Source organism: Bacillus rossius, chromosome 2 (assembly GCF_032445375.1).
Source record: "Bacillus rossius redtenbacheri isolate Brsri chromosome 2, Brsri_v3, whole genome shotgun sequence".
In the NCBI taxonomy this organism is placed as follows: domain Eukaryota; kingdom Metazoa; phylum Arthropoda; class Insecta; order Phasmatodea; family Bacillidae; genus Bacillus; species Bacillus rossius.
The window spans coordinates 104363084-104382342 of NC_086331.1; the positions used below are offsets into that span (position 1 = coordinate 104363084).

Consider the following 19259-nt stretch of genomic DNA (forward strand, 5'->3'; position numbering starts at 1 on the left):
AGTTATGTCTTAGGTCACTTAAATATGACATTTGTTGCGAACTTGGGAGGCAAGGGCGTAACGCACGCCAAGTGCCTGGCGGCCCCGCACGGCCAATGACGTCATGTGCGCATACCTTCACGGATTATAGCGGCCCGGCTTCGCCATCCCCCTGTCCCCGCGCCACCTTCCTCGGCGCTGTTATCTATCCCTCAGCGACCTGGGAATTCCGCATGGAGTGGTGTGAATAAGCACCGTTATTCTGGATGCTTCGAGCGTCGTGTTGGCCCGAGATGACGCACAACCACACCAGTCGGTTCCAGAAAGACTGCCAAGGATATAAAATCAGTGACGCCGGCCTCCGCGGGAAATCCGGGAGTTCTGAAAAAGCGAGTTGAGTGAAGCGTGAGTTTGGCGAAGACGAGAGACCCCAATTGCCAGCGGCGCGACGAAGGAGCGACGAGACCATGCGAGTGCGACTGAGTGGCGTGAGGCTGTATGTGGACAGGTGCGAGGTAAGGGGCGAACCACTGTTGAGCCTAGCTCCAATGAGGAGTGTGAACTGTGGACTGGACAGATATTTAGTGATTAATGAACATACATGTTTAAGTGCAAGTGATTTGTGAACAGACATTAAGTGCGATGATTGAATTAGTAATGTAAATATTAGTAGTAAATAAAACTGTAAAAAATTAATTGGCCTATTTTTAGGCACCCTTTTTCTCCACTAATCACACTTTAATTCCCTTGCACGGAGGGTAGGAAATTATAAATTTGATCATTTAAATATTATGGATAATATAACACTATTAACATTTTATAGTAGGTACGTGAGGTTTTGGAAACTTACAAACTTTTAAAATTTTTTTTTCAGAAATTATTTATTGGTGGTTGTGTTCGATCATGCCACTGGTAACCATGCATTAAATGTGAATACTGTATGTAATAACTTCCAAACTAGAAGAGAAATCCGCATGAGCAGTAAAAACAAAATGGGCTGTATAAAATACTTAAAATATAGCTTAACAGAAATCTGTTGTAAAACCTTTAGCTGAATAACTTAAGAGCCGGGTTTTGTTACAGACTACATAAATATGCAATAGTTATTAATTACCTGTCAATTTTTGACTTCCTGAAAGGGCATGTGTAGTAGTTGAGGGGCTTGTTGGGAACTTCTTCGTACATGATGTTTGGAATTTTAAACGACCGCAGCAGAACATCAGACCAATTTATTGAAGGATTCGGATGTGCCTGTAAAAACGAATAGCAGGAATTGAGTTACACTGAGAAAACGTTAAAAACAAAATTTTCGAAAAACATTGCTACGACATTTTAAAACTACCACGTACGAACCAATAAAAAAATGTTGAAAATGCAATTTTTTAGAAGCATTCAGTGAACACTTTATTTCCCTGATAAGTTTGAACAATTTGTTTAAAGCACGTCATTTTGGGGCCCAAGTAACAGTAGATTACAGTTTGAGCCAATCATTTTATGTCAACATCAACAACGTTTTAGGCACCTTTATTTGGATGTACACCATTTTATTAGCATGTCCTCAACTCTTGTATATTTTGGTTGATTTTGCATAGAATTGTTTTTTTATTATTTTTAGTAATCGTGTTTCTGTCCGTGCGTCTGTGTGTACGTAGTCTACGTAGAGTATACATGTGCATTGTGCATATGTATAATATTTCTCATTGCATATTTTCCTATCATTTAAACGAATAGAATAAATTTCCACAACAAAGAGATTAAGATTTGACCTCTGTACCTCTTTTTTAAAAAAATGGTTTGGAAACATATTTCTTTTACTTTGTCATAAATTATACATTTAAAAATATGGGTCTCATAAAAATAAATACCTAGAAAACAATTTTCTCTTGTTATTTGTCCATACATATAATTTAAAACATTTTTAGGAATTAAAATAATTTCTACAGATTTTTAATCCTCATATGATTTTTTGTATTGTATTAAATTAGAAATGTAATAACTTGGAAATTTTTCTCAATAAAAATAATTATTTACAAGCATTTGAAAACCACTAGCTCCTTCGTAAATCCATAAATTCCATAATTTACAATAATTCCAAAAATGTTCATGGCAATAAAAAATTATAGTTATGACAAAAAGTGTCTAATTATATTGATTGCTGTAGTAATACAGAAACTTTGTTTAATTTTTGATCCATTAACCTCGCAGACTAATTTCATTAATTAAAACGTTCTACTTAACTGATTCGCATACACTGCAATACCTTCCAAATAAGCATATTAGTTAATGAGTAAACAATAAAAGTTGTTATAGCTTTGATTGTATATGAAAATAATATAATGCGATTTTTAATAATTCGCATGTTTGATTAAAATATATGAATACGTTATTGTAAAAACGTAGGGCCTAGTTGAGAGCCATTTAGGAATATGTGTAAACAAATTGAAAAAAAAAACTGATTTACAAAAAAACTTTTGGTCTTATCAAGTTGACATGTCAACACAAAAAGAGTGTCTTTTATCTCAAAAGTTTAATTGGAAAACTCAAAATGTCATTATTTTTAGCAAATTCTCATATTTTTAAGCAAAGATCATATTGTTATCTTTAAAAGATTTGTGCAATGGGAGTGCATGACTTGATGTAAGTTTTTGGACATACGCCATTGCTAAGAACTTTTTCTGTTGAAGAAAAACTAATAAATAAAATAAATAAATAAAAATAAAAATAAAAATACTCAAAAAAAGATACAAAAAACACACAAAATTAAGCAAACAATTGCTGTTGTCAACAAGGATATGAACACCACAAAATATTCCGAAACAGGAATATGGTCAGCAAACAAAGAAAAAACAAAGAAAAATGTACTAAGAGAACGAAAAAATCCCCACAAATGATGACAACACAAAAATATTGAAACCCAAAATAATTCAGCACAACAGTTGAAGCGAGACAAAAAACATGACAAAACGAAAAAACAAACAAATACAATAGTTTTACCTAAACAGAAACAAGCGACGTTTCGGGAACTGCTATCTGCTCCCGTCCTCAGGCAGAGACGCACATGGTACGGAAACACAGGTGCGACTGTGTTTCCGTACCATGTGCGTCTCTGCCTGAGGACGGGAGCAGATAGCAGTTCCCGAAACGTCGCTTGTTTCTGTTTAGGTAAAACTATTGTATTTGTTTGTTTTTTCGTTTTGTCATGTTTTTTGTCTCGCTTCAACTGTTGTGCTGAATTATTTTGGGTTTCAATATTTTTGTGTTGTCATCATTTGTGGGGATTTTTTCGTTCTCTTAGTACATTTTTCTTTGTTTTTTCTTTGTTTGCTGACCATATTCCTGTTTCGGAATATTTTGTGGTGTTCATATCCTTGTTGACAACAGCAATTGTTTGCTTAATTTTGTGTGTTTTTTGTATCTTTTTTTGAGTATTTTTATTTTTATTTTTATTTATTTATTTTATTTATTAGTTTTTCTTCAACAGAAAAAGTTCTTAGCAATGGCGTATGTCCAAAAACTTACATCAAGTCAAAGATCATATTGAAATTTTGGTGTTGGCAAACCTCTTTGTCAAATATTTGGCTTAAATTACACGACTTTATTTGCAGTTACTTAAAATATGTTGTGCGTTCAACATTTACAGACTATTTTTTTTCAATCCTTAAAATTAAAATTTTTAATTTTTTTAAATATCTGCATACCATTCAATTAAATTTTATATATTATTTTTAATCTATAAAAAGATTTAAAAAAATACAAAATTTATCTTATTATCAATAAAAATATCCCTATTTCTTGATTTACATTGGCAATTTAAGTAATATTTCTATGTAAAAATTACACACTTAAAAAACCATTAACTTAATACAAAATGTATTATGAAATCAAGACTATTAAATTATTTACAAGTTTAGTAAAAAAAATTCTTTCTTTTTAAAAGCCATATTAACATTTTAAATCAAACTTTTTTTTGAATAGTGATTTTTTATTGATTTTTTGAATTTTGGTATGTTACAAAATAATTTTCGAAACAATTTTTTTTTATTAAATCACTTAAAATTTGAAATAGGAAACGAAATACGCCATTTGTTTCAACAGTTTTTATGTCTTAACAAATTTATATCGTTTAATTTTGCAAATTTGCCATTGTTAAGAGAGCGATCACGCATTAAGAGATATAAAAAGCTAATAAGATTGTAGTCATTGACAACGATTAAAGTTGTGTTAATTCTCAAAAATTAATGAAATACCAAAAACCAATGACTTCACGCGGGAATATGGTACTTCACTGTCCTTCGGATCCGCTTCCAAGACCCGAGAACAAGGAGCTGGCGAGGAGCCGTGGTGGCTATGCGGAGGGGGTGATGTCTATGAGGAGTGAGTGGAGGCTACGATGAAAGGGTGAAGGCTATGAGGCAGGGGTGAAAGCTGTAAGAGGGTAGTGGATATGAGGAGGGTTGGAGGCTATGAGTACGGGGTGGAGGCTATGAGAAGGGGTGGAGGCTGTGAGTATGGGGTGGAGGCTATGATGAGGGGTATATGCTATGAGGACGGGGTGGAGGCTATGAGGAGGGGTAGAGGCTATGAGGATGGGTTGGAGACTATGAGGATGGTTGTAGATTATGAGGAGTGGGTGGGTTATGAAGAGCCATGGAGGCTATACGAAGGGAGGTTAACAAACACAGGAGTAGCACACCGATGCAGGCAACGTCTCAAAACTAGAGGTCGTTCGCTTCTCTTGCACATCTTGTTTTCACGGGAATGAGCCACGAACATTAGGCACAAAGTCAATGCGTTCAACATTTCATGTGAATTGGCGTGTCTCGCTCTGTTCGGTGTCGTGGATAACTACACTAAGAGAATGAGAAGAGTATTAACAGAACATTAGTCGCACTAAATCAACTTAAAACAAATATTGTGGATCTTTTGTTTGTAGTACGATTTATTAAAATATTTTCAGTTTTAATATCTCAAATAAATCTTATTTGCACTAAGAATAGTCTGTAAACCGGGTTTCAACCCAATGTCTGTCTCTTGTCCTAACATACGTCAGTAGCATAAATGGTAACCTAAAGATACGACGCTTCTGTGCCATTATGGTGAGGAATTATTTTGCGACACTTCCAAGCTTTATATGATGCTAGCTAAACAAGAAGTGCCTGAGCGGTTAGAATGGTATCAGAATTTTACAGACACGCTAGTTATAAGGCATCATAAAGTACTAAAATTTTCTTTTTCTAAACGAACGCCTGCCACACAGCTCGAGAACTTGTATGGATGAATGTGGCGGCCGATAAACTTTTTCCCATTCCCTATGAATGGTTGGACGAAGAATAAAGATGTGATTGATGTAAAATCTAATAATCAAACAGGTTTTGTGTCACTATTACAATGCACAGCAGTCGTAGAGAACAATTAAAGGTGTAAATATGACAAGGACGGTGGAACAATTTGTTCCCTAGGGTGTACATCAGCGGTCCAGGGAGAGCAAAATATGTGTGTTTTAATGGTGAAGGTATTGCTACCTCCATTTCACTTTTATGCAAATAAAACCTTTGGTGCCCAGATATTTAGTTACATAGAAGTTAAAATCAATCTAAAATACTAATTATATAAAATTATAAAAAATATAAACAAATACTTAAGTTTTGTTGAAAAATAGATATTTTTAAAAAATGGTTTTGAATTGTACTTCCTTGGGAGCGTTTTTGGGAGGGAAATTTTAGCTTTTGGCTGCTTGCGCGTTTGCGCGAACGGAAGTACTGGCGAAAGGAAGTACTTGCGAACGGAAGTTACACTTTAGGGACATAAATCTTGAAAAGAAGGTTGGATCGGCGTGATTTATCCGTATATATTGCTTCCGTGAAAATCACAGAACATACACATCCTACAATCATTAATAAATAAAACTTCATAATCGCAAAACAATCATGTAATACTTTTTGTTATAATATAAAGTCATAACAAGAAATAATGGTAACTTAAAAAGTACGTTAGAATGCTGGCATTAAAATTAAATAATCCTGTAGTAAACATCATAAGTAAGAGATAGAGCAGCATTATCATACTGTAGAGACTCAAGGAACTGTTATATTTATTCTACGCCTATTTGAATGAAAGAATTCCGTGATGACATTTTTTGCGTTTAATCCTCAATGTTCAGTCAGCTCAATAAGGTTAAGGTTTGTTTGTAGGAAGTATTTACAGCCTGATTTAAGTCACTTAAGCAAACACAAATACACAAACATAAACCTAGTGATATAGTATGTATTTTAAAATATTTCAGGTTAATTTTTTAGTAATGACATAGAAGTGTAACTTCTAGCGCGTGTACACAAGTACGGCTTTATATTACCACATACCCATAATCTATAACGTATTATTGATAATGTTAAAGGTTGCTTACTTAATAAACATGTATTTGACTATTTCATTTGATAGGCACTATTCAACAAGCAAAAACACAGAAAAAAAACAAATAGTACCTGTAATGGTGCTCTCATATTCAGGTCCTCTGCATAGTGACACAGCACAGACCAAGGCGCATGTAGTTTAATGAAATGTATTAGCTTCTTATTACCACATTCCACTATATCCTGAAAAAAATGTTCCATGAATTAGTATATTTACAGACAGAACACTTACGACAACACATATTCAGCGCAAGTGCAAAAGAATCCAAAAATATGTGTTGAATGTGACACAAGTTTAAAAGCTCTAAAGCTCAGGCCTGAATGTCGCTGCTAAGAACGAAGAGACTGTGGCTGTCCTACGCGATGTTAAATAAATATCTCGTATCAATCTGTGTAATAGTTTAATTGCTATACTATGTTCAAGTAAATTAAAAATGATCAATCTCTGTATAGCAGTGGATGTTTTATCAATACATTTAAATAGATTTCATATATTTAATAAATACCTTTATTAATAGGGGGGGGGTGATAGGAACAGTTAACCATCTAGGTTTTAATAATTTTAAGGCCAAACCAATTATTTTTTAAATTTAAATTTTGGATATTTGGACCCGTTAAAGCATAGAAAGTACACAATTGAATGCCTGAAGCTAACAGTGACCAGCTACTACAAATAGTTGGTCCCGTGAGGTCACTGGAATTTAGTAATTAATTTTTTTCTTTATTTTGAAATGACTAAAACTGAAATAACTACCCCAATAAGGACCCTGTGTTAACGCTCTGAAGATATTTCAATTGTGATCCCTGCCGTAACGAATCCAAATTGTGAGTAATAAATAAACGATACTATTTTTTGAAGTGAAACTTCTTTGGGCGCAATGAGAGTAAAATTTCAAGGCCGAATTTGAAGAATTTGAATGTAACTTATTCGTGACACATTGTTTTGCCACGTTTCTGACGTGAAAACGACAAGAATATTATGTGAAATGGCATTTCAACATATTAAGTATTTTACCAATAATTAACAGTTAAATGATTTAGTTAGGTCAGGTAAATGATATTTAAAATACGATAAATTTGTGTAAATGCTCGGTTAGGTTAGATTATAAACGTTAAAAATATTGTAAACAAAGTGTGAACGGTTGCTTACGTACATTTCATATTTTGGTTTCCATGAAGCTATAATATCAATATTTGTGTAAATATCGAGGAAATAAATCCCTAATTTAACTGATATTTTTGCTATAATGTTTTCATTTTGATCCTTTAAATACTTTCCTCAAGTCCTATTAATAGTATAAGTTATCTAGAAAATTGTCTGTGTTCACTCTTTCTCTTTCTCTTTCTCTTTCTCTCTCTCTCTCTCTCTCCCCCTCCCTCTCTTCCGTTTTACCCCTTATATAATTGCGAGTCGAGATTTGAATTACTAAAGAAGTTTCACTTCTACCACGTGTACTGAGTTACATGCGCTCTTTTGTAATGGACATAATAACTCTTGAAACCATTGTGACATCTTTATGTTCTTATTTCCCCCTTAGGACCGCTTGTGTAAATTCCTTCGTGTTTTAAAATGTCGTAATGTAATGCGGATACATACTTAATCAACATAAAATACAATGAATACATTTAGATTTACTAGGCTTAAATATCCTATTTATTTATTTAAATATATTATAACTTGTCTCACTCGCATAATACTAAAATAAATCCACTGTTGAATAAAAGTGATTTTAAAAGTGAAAGTATATAATATTTTTAATTTATTTTATTTTAATGAAAATTCCACGTAAAAATATCGCAATTAATGTTAACCCTTTTTTATTGTGATTCATAATTTTTTGTAATGTATATAGGTTTCACAACATTTTAAAATTTTTAAAATTATACGCAGAAGAGCCATATGTGCTTATTAAGAGGATTTTTCAGTGATCTAGAATAGTAATCCAAGGTTTTCTCACTAACCTGCTTTGTTTCAGAATAATTTTGTCCAAAACAAAACTTACAAAAATGTTCAGAATTCAACAGTAAAGCGGCATACGGTCCCACAGAAGAGAATCAAAGATAAAACCCCTGAAGATGAATCTAACACACAAGCGTTCACCACAAAGCGCAGGCAAGTCGGCGCTAGTATGCTGCCAGATGTACCTGCTCCATGTCCAGGCCAGCCTGCACCAGGCTCTGCATGAAGCGGCACCTCCACACGGTGTGCTTCTCGCTGCGCTTCTTCAGGCACTTGTTCGAGCCGACGCCCTGCACTGCCTCCACGGCCACGCTGGAGCGCCGCCTGGCCGCGCCCTCGCCGCGAGCGCACGTCTCCTCGTACACCAGCACGAAGTCCACCTTGCGGCGCCCGTCGCTCAGGTACGTGCTGCGGTCCTCGCGCTGGAGCGGTAGCGAGCTGCCCATCACCAGGCCCTGGTCCGAGTCCTCTTCATCCTGCGGAAACAAACCCATCTGACTGCCGCTCAGGAATGAGGAATGGTCCTCGTGCTGGAGCGGCAGTGAGCTCCCCATCACCAGGCCCTGGTCCGAGTCCTCTTCATCCTGCGGAAACAAACCCATCTGACTGCCGCTCAGGAATGAGGAATGGTCCTCGTGCTGGAGCGGCAGCAAGCTCCCCATCACTAGGCCCTGGTCCGAGTCCTCTTCATCCTGCGGAAACAAATCCATCTGACTGCCGCTCATGAATGAGGAATGGTCCTCGTGCTGGAGCGGCAGTGAGCTCCCCATCACCAGGCCCTGGTCCGAGTCCTCTTCATCCTGCGGAAACAAACCCATCTGACTGCCGCTCATGAATGAGGAATGGTCCTCGTGCTGGAGCGGCAGTGAGCTCCCCATCACCAGGCCCTGGTCCGAGTCCTCTTCATCCTGCGGAAACAAACCCATCTGACTGTCACTCAGGAATGAGGAGTGGTCCTCGTGCTGGAGCGGCAGTGAGCTCCCCATCACCAGGCCCTGGTCCGAGTCCTCTTCATCCTGCGGAAACAAACCCATCTGACTGCCGCTCAGGAATGAGGAATGGTCCTCGTGCTGGAGCGGCAGCGAGCTCCCCATCACCAGGCCCTGGTCCGAGTCCTCTTCATCCTGCGGAAACAAACCCATCTGACTGTCGCTCAGGAATGAGGAATGGTCCTCGTGCTGGAGCGGCAGTGAGCTCCCCATCACCAGGCCCTGGTCCGAGTCCTCTTCATCCTGCGGAAACAAACCCATCTGACTGCCGCTCAGGAATGAGGAATGGTCCTCGTGCTGGAGCGGCAGCGAGCTCCCCATCACCAGGACCTGGTCCGAGTCCTCTTCATCCTGCGGAAACAACCTCACATGACTGCTGTTCAAGTATGTGGTGCAGTCCTCGTGCTGGTGCAGCAGCGAATGGCCTATCACCATCCGTTGTCCTAGTCATTTTTATCATGCGGAAAAACCTTATACAACTTTCACTCAGGTAGGTGGTGCAGTCCTCTTCCTGGGGCGATAGCCTGCTGTCTATCAACAGTCACTGGTCTGAGTGGTTTTCATACAAAGGAATAACTTCATATGATTGCTCTTTAGGTATGAGGTGCGGTCCTCGTGCTGATGCGGCAGCGAGCTTCCCATCACCACGTCCTGTTCCTAATTCTCTAAACCCTGCGGAAACAACCTCACATGACTGCTGCTCAGGTAGGTGGTGTAGTATTTGTGCTGGTGCGAGAGCGAGCTGTCCATCACCAGATCTTGATCTGAGTACTAATAATCGTGCGGAAAAATGTATTTTTAATTGAGTTACTGCAGTCTTTGAAATATATAGAAGGGAGCTTGGTATAACTTGTGCATAGTGTGATCATGAAACTAGAACTTTGTACACTTTTCGCAACTCTTCATATTTTGATTATGCTGCGCGTCGCACCTCATATTTTTACTGGGCTATAAATTTCTTCAGGCACCTGCTAGAAACTAAAATATGATAGTTTTTCGTTAATAATTGTACACCTAACCCATTGGGACTATGAGTAACGTATCATTTGGTCTCAATAATTCTAAACAGACGTGTCAGTTACTAAGATATTGAAGAAATAAAATGTAATGGATTATATAATTCTGTAATTATCGTTTTGGTCTGTCTTAATCAGGGTGGAGTATTTCAAGCAGGTGTTGACACTCATGTTCTTTCTTAACGATTGAATAAGCATTTTGTAAATAATTTGGTATGCGGTTGTAGGTTAATGCATATAGAAAATATCAACATACTTATTTGGTTTTTCGCTGGTACAAAATTCAATAGTTAAATTTCTATTTATTAAAAATCTGTTTCTTAGGACTAGAGTTGTTCGAAACGAAATAAGTAACAGCTTAAACCTTGGGAAATGTTAATATAAAAAACTTTAAGAACATTTCCACAAAATTAAATTTACCTTCAAGGTAACAAAATGACAAAAGGGACATAAAAAATGTCAATTTTTTTAAAAGTTTTTAATATTAATTCAAATTTATAATAGTTTTCATAGTGATATTATTGGTATTTTTATGTAGATTAATACTGATGCATGTTTTTAATAATATTAATAGTAATAAATTTTCCAGTTTTCAGACATTGAATGGATTCATGAGGACGAAGGCGTGGTTGTCCAGGCTCCCTTCCATCGGACGGTGTCTGGCCTCACGCAGCAGTGGGCCTCTGCAGGCGCCTACCATGGTGCAGGTCTCGGGCGATGGCGCAGAGGCGACCCGGTGGTAGTTGGGAATCGGCTGTCAGTGGAATGTGGAAATGAGATAAATGGTGGTAGGTGGTAGGTGGAAATCAGATGACTGGTGGCAAATAGGTATCAACAGAGCTGTGGCACATGGGAATCAACTGAGCGGTAGCAGATGAGAATCGGCTGAGCGGTGGAAGATGGATATAAGTTGGGCAGTGGCAGGTAGGCACCAGCTAATGGGTGCCAGGTGGAAATCTGCAGCTGAACTGGGATGGATGGAAATCGGCTGAGCTGAGGAAGATGGGAATCAGCTGAACAGTAACAGGTGGGAATTAGGTGGGCGGTGGCAGATAGAAATCAAATGTGCAGTGGCAGGTTAGAATCAGCGGAATGATGGAATGTGGGATCAGCTGAGATGTGGCAGTTGGGAATTAGCAGGAGGTTGCAGATGGGAATCACCTTGGCAGTGGCAGATGGGAATCTCCAAACTGTAGCATATGGAAATTAGCTGAGCAGTAGCAGGTGTAAATGAGCTGAGCGGTGGTAGATGGAATTGAGCTGAAGCAGGTAGGATTAATCTAAGCAGTGGTATACGGGAATCATCTAAGCTGTGGCAAATGTAAATTATCTTAGCACTGGCATGTGGGAAACAGCTGGGCTGTGGCAGTTGTGAAATAGTTTAGCATCGGCGGATGGGAATCAGCTTAGCGGTGGCATGTGAGAATCACCTAAGTGGTGGCAGGTAAAAATAGCCTAGAGGTGGCAAATGGGAATTATCTGTGCAGTGGCAGGTTGGAATTAGCTGAGCTGTGGCAGATGGGCTCTAGCTGAGCGCCAAAATGAAGGAATCAGTAAGGCGGTGGCTAAAAACTGATTGGTGACAGGTGGGAATCAGAAGGGCGGTGGCGAATGAGAATTATCTAAATATCTGTAGGTGGGAATCAGCTGAGTGGTGGTAGGTGAATATCAGCTGACTAGTGGCAGATGGGAATCGGCTGAGCATTGGCTATTGGGATTAAGCTGATTGGTTTAAGTTGAAAATCAGCTCTACGATTGCAGGTGGGAATTAGCTGAGCGATGGCAGATTGTATCAGCTGAATGGTGGCAGGTGGAAATTGTCAAAATATTTGTTGATTGGAATCAGCTGGGCAGTGGCGGATGGCAATCAACTGAGTGGTGGAATATAGGAATCAAATGGACGGTGACAGATGGGAACCAGCTAGGCAATGGCATTTGGGAATTAGCTGAGCGATGATAGGTGGGAATCAACTAAGCTGTTGCAAGTGGGAATTAGCTGGGTGGTGGCAGATGGGAATAAGCTGTGGTGATGGCAGGTGGGAATCAGCTGAGTGTTGGCAGATAGGAATTTTTCGAGCGGTGCTATATGGGAATCAGGAGTGGTGGCAGATTATAATCAGCTGAGCGGTAATAGATGGTAATTAGCTGAGCGTTGGTAGATGGGAATTAGCTGAGCGGGGGTAGATGGGAATCAGCTGAGTTTGGTATAGCGTATCGCATGCTTAGATTGCAGTGTGAATTTAAATGGGAATTTTTTCTCTTGTCAATGCACGATTTCTGTTTTTGCGCTGTCCACGTTTCTGTGTGATTTGTTGCTAGATGTATACCATAGAACCCAAAAGTTTCAGTCACAACTTTATACTGTAATTAATTTTTTTTAATATACTGGAAAAATTGTATTTTGTAATGTAAAATTCGGAATGAGAATCGTGGAAATACATTTTCCTGGTGTATTCCACGGAGAGCATTATCTAATAATTTATTTTTTTTATTTATAAGGATATATAATTAAAAGATTACATCTTGGTTTCAAACCTTTTTGTTTACATTGTGTTTATACCATTTTATTTTCATTTCATTTTCTCTTTTCAGCATTGCACATACTTTCATATGATTCCTTGTTATTATTAGTGACTGACGGTTACAAATAGTTTTTCCTGTGAAATAATAATTGGTGTTTAGTAATTATTGTTATCTTTCAGGATGATTACATTTATATTAATACTGTCAGTAGACATTGTTTTCTCGTCTTAGAAAAATATTAAAAATAGTATCATTTAAAAAAAATATAAAACTTTATTATGATTAATGATAGTATACAGAATGAGACTTGAAATTTTAACAGTCTGGGCTGTATCAACTTAGCAACCGTGTTAGCCATTTACTCTGTACTGCATTATAAGTATGAAACGGGCTATAGATGGGAATCAGCTTAGAGGCGGTAGATGGAAATCAACAGATGGGTTGTAGATGGGAATCAGCTGTGCGGTTGCATTAAGGAATCAGCTGTGCGGTGGCATATAGTAATCAGCTTTGCGGTGGCATATAAGAATCAGCTGTTCGGTGGCAGGTGGCAATCAGCTACGAGGTGGTAGATGGAAATCAGCTGAGCGGTGGCAGATGGGAATTGGCTGAGCGGTGGCAGATTGTAATCAGCAGAGTGGTGGCAAGTGGTAATCGGCTGAATGGTCACACTTGGAATAAGCTGAGCGGTGGCAGGTGGGAATCAGCTGAGGGATGGGAGGTCATTCGGACTCAGTCTGGTCAGTTATCAAGAGGCCCGTCAGTGTCTGTCACGATGATAGTTATAATTAGTTTATAACACTCGTTTCCATAAAATATGTTTAGCTGTAAAAGTCTGGTTCGTACGATTAATTGTTGGTTTGTAAATGCATATGTTTAATCTGAAGGATTGTCTTTTTATTTAAAGTATTTTGTTAGACATTTTACAAACGTTAATTTTTTGTAGTTTGAAGTAGCTTAGTTTAATTTAAGAACTAATGTTACTTTTACACAATCCACTAACGTTCTGCACAGGGCGGAAACCAACGGTACATTCGGTAGCCCCTAAGGTTTATACTTAAGAAATGTGTTCACCACTCGCACAATGGCTCAATTGCTACAGAAGAGATGAGTTCTGTGAGATTCGAGTTCCTTCCTAAATAAATAAATTAAAACTTAAAAAATAGTCGTTACTTGAAACTGTCATATTTTATTAATGGAAATTAATTTCACTCTTATTACAATAAGCATTTAACTACTTATCTGAGTTTATTTATTTGAAACAAATTTTATGTATTTATATTTTTGTTGAGTACAAAAGGCCTATGAATCGTCATATGTTTGTAGATGAATTTACATTAAACAATTTTTTTTAAGAACTTCATAGAGGGTAATTAAATAATAACAAAAATAGATTGTAAATGATAAGCGAATTCAATCTCGCAAATTAAAAAGAGGTCATGGACCATCACATGCTGCCCAATACACACAAAATATAAATAGTATGGTAAATGATAAATTATAAACCCAATACTTGCATTCATATATTTATGTTTGTGTATGTTTGTGTATTTGGTTAGCATAGTGTTTTATAAATGTTACTTCAATTACTTTGCGTCAGCTTAACAGAAATTTAAGAAAATTTTTATTTTTAATATTTTCACAGATGCCAACTGTTTACGTGGTTTTATAATCCACAATTTTGTTACACCTTATAACCAAGTAGTTTCTTGTATTTTAAATGGTGATTTGTGAAAAGTGAAATTCAACTACATCTTAAGCTCTTAACTTCTTGCTTCATAACAAAAAAAAAATTACAAACATCTTTGGTGTGATAATCATTTATTACAGTAAAATTTCTAAACCGTTTTAGGAAAAAGTTATTTTTGTAAATATTCAGAACTAACTATAGATACGACGTGCTGTATACATGATGTCTGAGACATTCTGCATAGTGTGGATTACATTCATTTTAAAACATAAGAAAAACAAAAATAATATTTGGCATATTTTAAAGCATAAAATAAGCAAAATTATTTTGCTCATATATCTAGGCACTAAAGTTATTATTTTATAGTGCTTGCTTGTATTTTATAAGAGTATTAGTTTTCAGCGTTTCACAAGTCTCAGGCGCTAAAATTAATTTTTTACCTGCAAAATTATTCTCTGATGTTCTGTTTCACGTTCGGTATTGATGCTCCCGTAGTCTGTGTCGAGAGGAAAATCATTCTTTCGACGTAATTCATGTCGTTCTTCCTTTCTGTAGAGTTCTTTCATGGTTCTGTAACAAATAAAGTGAAATTTTCACTTCAATTATGATAAACAAGTAGCTATTTAAAATAATTATGGTGACACATAAGAAATCAACTAAATATATTTTTTTCCAAAATAAAGTTTATTCCTTTCTTTCCCATAAAACGCATAAAAAAGCACGCTCATTTGTGGTCACTAAATAATTATTGCCAAATTTAAATATTTTAAACGGTTTTGAAAAGTCAACTTTAACTTTGCATTTTAATTGTTGGATCACGATTTTAAAAGCAAAATTTCTTCATTGTGTGATAAGGTAAAGTACAAGTTCAAGTGGCAAACACAGGGACAGATAGAGATGAAACATCCCCTCCCCCCTCGATCTTATGGAAAAATATGCAAAATATCAGTTAAGACAGCATGTCACTTCGTGAGAAGCCACTTCACCTCGCAGGTCCATATGCCAGTGGCTTAGTGTCAGAAGTAATGTAAGTTTTTTTGAACACACGTGTTCAAAATTTTTTTTAATATTCTTTTCAAAAATCTCCCCATTCCCGAAAAAAAATTTCCGTATTCACCATTGAGTCCAATTTAAGCTAGTTGTTATAACGTTCTAATTGCTTCTCAGAAAATATCAACAAAAATAATTCTAAGGAGAAGTGATACCTTTTAGTACGTTAGTTGCGTCTTAGCAGGAAAGACTCAATGTGTTAGTGTACTCTGATGCGACCGGTAAGTTTACGTCCCGAAATGAGTCAGAAATACTTGCACACCGAAGTCTTTCAAGGCAGTGCTATGAGAGAACGCCTTCGTACGCCGTTAAGAACAGTTTCCTTTACAGTTTACGAGTAGTTTCCAAGTCTGGATGAAGAGCTTGTTATCGCTTGTAGCACGTTTATTGCCACTTCGTAGAAAACACTAGAAGGAACGTAATTCACATGATTAGATATCTATTTTCCGCGAAATAATATTTTTTTCCAAATAAAATTACTTTATTTAAAGCAAACCCGTATCACTATATATATATATATATATATATATATATATATATATACACACACCTACACACATATATATATACATATATATACATTTATAAATTATCAAGGATGTAATCATTTTGTTTAGTAAAATGTCTACATAAAATATTGTGACAAAACGTTGCAAATGGTTTTCTAATTCAAATATTTCATTTTATGTTTATGGAGTTCTATTAAAAATTTTGTTGAAAATGCATGTTTTGGGGACTTTTGGCGAATCATGTAATTAGGAGATTTGCAATGTGCTAGTGTGTTTGAACCTGTCTCAAGGAGATTTGTCGTTGAGAATATAGTGTCTTGCTTTATCATAAAACTTCATGCAATTTATTTCATATAAGTGTTAATTTAAAATATTAGTGTAAAAATGTTAAATATCTCGATACATATTATATGCTCTTATACTTGATCACTCTGAAACCACTATTTTATATGAATTTCTGGTATAATGCTTGTTTTTACGTATATTTTTACAACGAAATTTTTGGCTTTATTTTAGCCGTGGAGTTTGTGAGCCAACTTTCATAATGAATTATGTTTACTGAGAGCATAAAATAATAACTAATAACATAGTTAAAACATTAGGGAATAGGTACATTTTTGATATATATTTTAGATTATTAAGAAAAAATAATATTTTTATGTGACGCATGTTTTAGAAGTTACTAAGGAATATGTGATCAAGAACTTTCTTAAAGTGCGAGCGTTTTTAAACTTATTTTAAACAAATAATCAATCATCAATTCCAGAAAATAATAATATTAAAAATAAAAATTTCTTCGTTTTCGGTTAAGCGGAAGGAAAGTAATTGAAGTGACATACACAAAAAATTCTTTATTTACCTTAACATACAAATGCAGGGTTTCATGATTATTTTTACCATTCAGTATGTGAAGGTCAGTGACTTTTTGCAAAAAAAAAAATTGATGCCGTTCATAATATATTTATTTGTGGTGATTATTTAATTTTCACATTATCTATACACACATAAAATTTATCAAATATACCTAACTGTAAACGGCTACTTAAATCCTATTGAAATTAACTAAACCTAAAAAAAACAAATTCAATTACATTTACATTGACGATATAAAACACGGTGTTTATTATGTTGAAACGCAGTACATTAAAAAAATATATGATTTTTTCTCGGATTATGGGTAATGTTGTTGTCCCTCCAAGAAGTCTCTAAAATACCAAACGAAACAGAAAGGTATTCTTTTTACTCTCTGTCCAAATTTAACTGTAATCAAGCGCAAAATCAGCTGGGAAATCAAACCACTTTCGACAGCCTACCCTTTGTGAATCAACTGTTCAAAACATTAGTCGATGTCATCCACATCTCACGTAAAATCTAACCGACATAGATTTGTAGAAGAATTTTTTTCCTCGCATCAAAAACACTCACGTTGGCTTGTACTACAATCAATTCACCTGCGATGGTAAAAAAATTGAGTAGATAAAGGTAGGAAGTCAACGTCACAAGGCAATTCATAGTGTCTCGGGCAGGGGGGGGGGGCGGATGGGGGGGGGGGGGGGTGGAACGGGAGACGGGCACCTCGAAACCCACCATCTTGAATTTTAAAACATTAATCCTCAACATGCAATACAGTTTCAGTTTACAAGTTTTTTGCTTGACATGGCAAGTTACCTAGCTATGGAACTCGTTAAACACAGGGTTCATGGAATGGGGTATGAATTATAAATATGTTTTCATTTACGGTAAGGGCAAAAGCAAGTAGGGGGGGGGGGATATATCCCCGGCACACGAAATTGTAAAAACAAATGGAACGAATTTGAAAGCAAACACTGGGAAAAGTGTTGCTATTGCACACTCCCCTTGAAACAAAAAAAGTAATGCGTGCGATCCTGAATCTAGGTGGTTACAAATTGAGGTATGTTAGAAAATATCCAGTTTCAACAAGGTTTAACATATTGGGAAGATAATATTTATGCCTCGTAATTCAAATAAATTTGATAAATAGCTTAAAATTTAAGTCAAAATTAATGATTAAAAAAATCGCAGACAGCCGGGGAACGGCTTTGTAATTAATATCACTTGCGCAATTTTTTACACCTGTGATGTAACACTAATTGTATATCTGTTGGAAATATTTGTGCGCAAAACAACAAATGCAAGGACGGTGTGGAGTTAAATTTTTAGAAACAGCCCTTAGATAAAAGTAATAAAACAAAGAAAAACAAGCATGGCGAGTGAAACCTGGAAGAGAACCCTTGCAGTTCTGCAGAACAATGAGTGCTCCACTATACCGAGATCGAACTGGGGACTTGGCCCGTTGCTGCTTCCTGGCCATTTGAAAATGACAGCGGACTTATATGCTTCATATGTACATAATAAACCAAAATGTGTTAAAAATATACCATCTCATTAATTTTCGTAGAAGATTACAGTTCAATAATTTTTTTCTTACTTCAAGTACTTTATCAACATATGCTTGTTTACTCGTGCCTACGTTTTGTTTAATTTGCGTAATGCTGTGTCTGTAAATGTTTTATAACTGTTTAAGAGGCCCTTTAGTAGTAAAATACTACACCAATCATTAAATTAGCGATATTAACTATTAATACAAATCCCATTTGAATGTCACTGGGGGCGTTACGGCTTCAGAGACCTGTATAAGAGTGGCCAAGTTATTGATTTTTCACTCATATCTTTTTGGTAACAGTTAAATGCTTTCAATTTTTTCTGTGAAATTCTGTGATTCCTTACTATTATTGTGTAAAAAATTAGCCAGAAACTGTAGTTATGAAATTTATTTCGATGGTTAGGTTTCTCCAAACATAAGAATTCATATGTTATTTTGGAAGAAAAAATGCAAAACCAAAACAAAACAGTATCATAAATAAAAAATAAAACATATTAATCATATTGTTACGCGGAAGGATAGACTAAAATACATCATATTATTGTTGGCAATAAATTTTCACATCAGATATGATTGTAAGTAAAATCAAGAAATTTCATTACCGGCAATAGAGTAGGAACAAAGGATAAAAGGATAAAAATTACCCCATTTAAAACAAGTGACAAATTTGCACTTTAGTAAACACCTAAGAATTGCGAAGAATAAAGTATAGTGATATAATGAATTTGC

General features: G+C 36.1%; 1 protein-coding gene across 1 annotated transcript in view; it reads right to left on the minus strand.

Moving 5' to 3' along the window:
- LOC134528943 (anoctamin-7-like) overlaps window positions 1-19259 on the minus strand; it is an 86546-nt gene that overhangs the window by 65691 nt on the left and 1596 nt on the right. The window contains exons 3-6 of the mRNA XM_063362611.1: window positions 15008-15137; window positions 8535-8825; window positions 6462-6572; window positions 1094-1230 (exon numbers count right to left, since the gene is read on the minus strand). Of these exons, the coding sequence (XP_063218681.1) occupies window positions 1094-1230; window positions 6462-6572; window positions 8535-8825; window positions 15008-15137 (669 nt within the window). The remainder of the gene's footprint in view (window positions 1-1093; window positions 1231-6461; window positions 6573-8534; window positions 8826-15007; window positions 15138-19259) is intronic.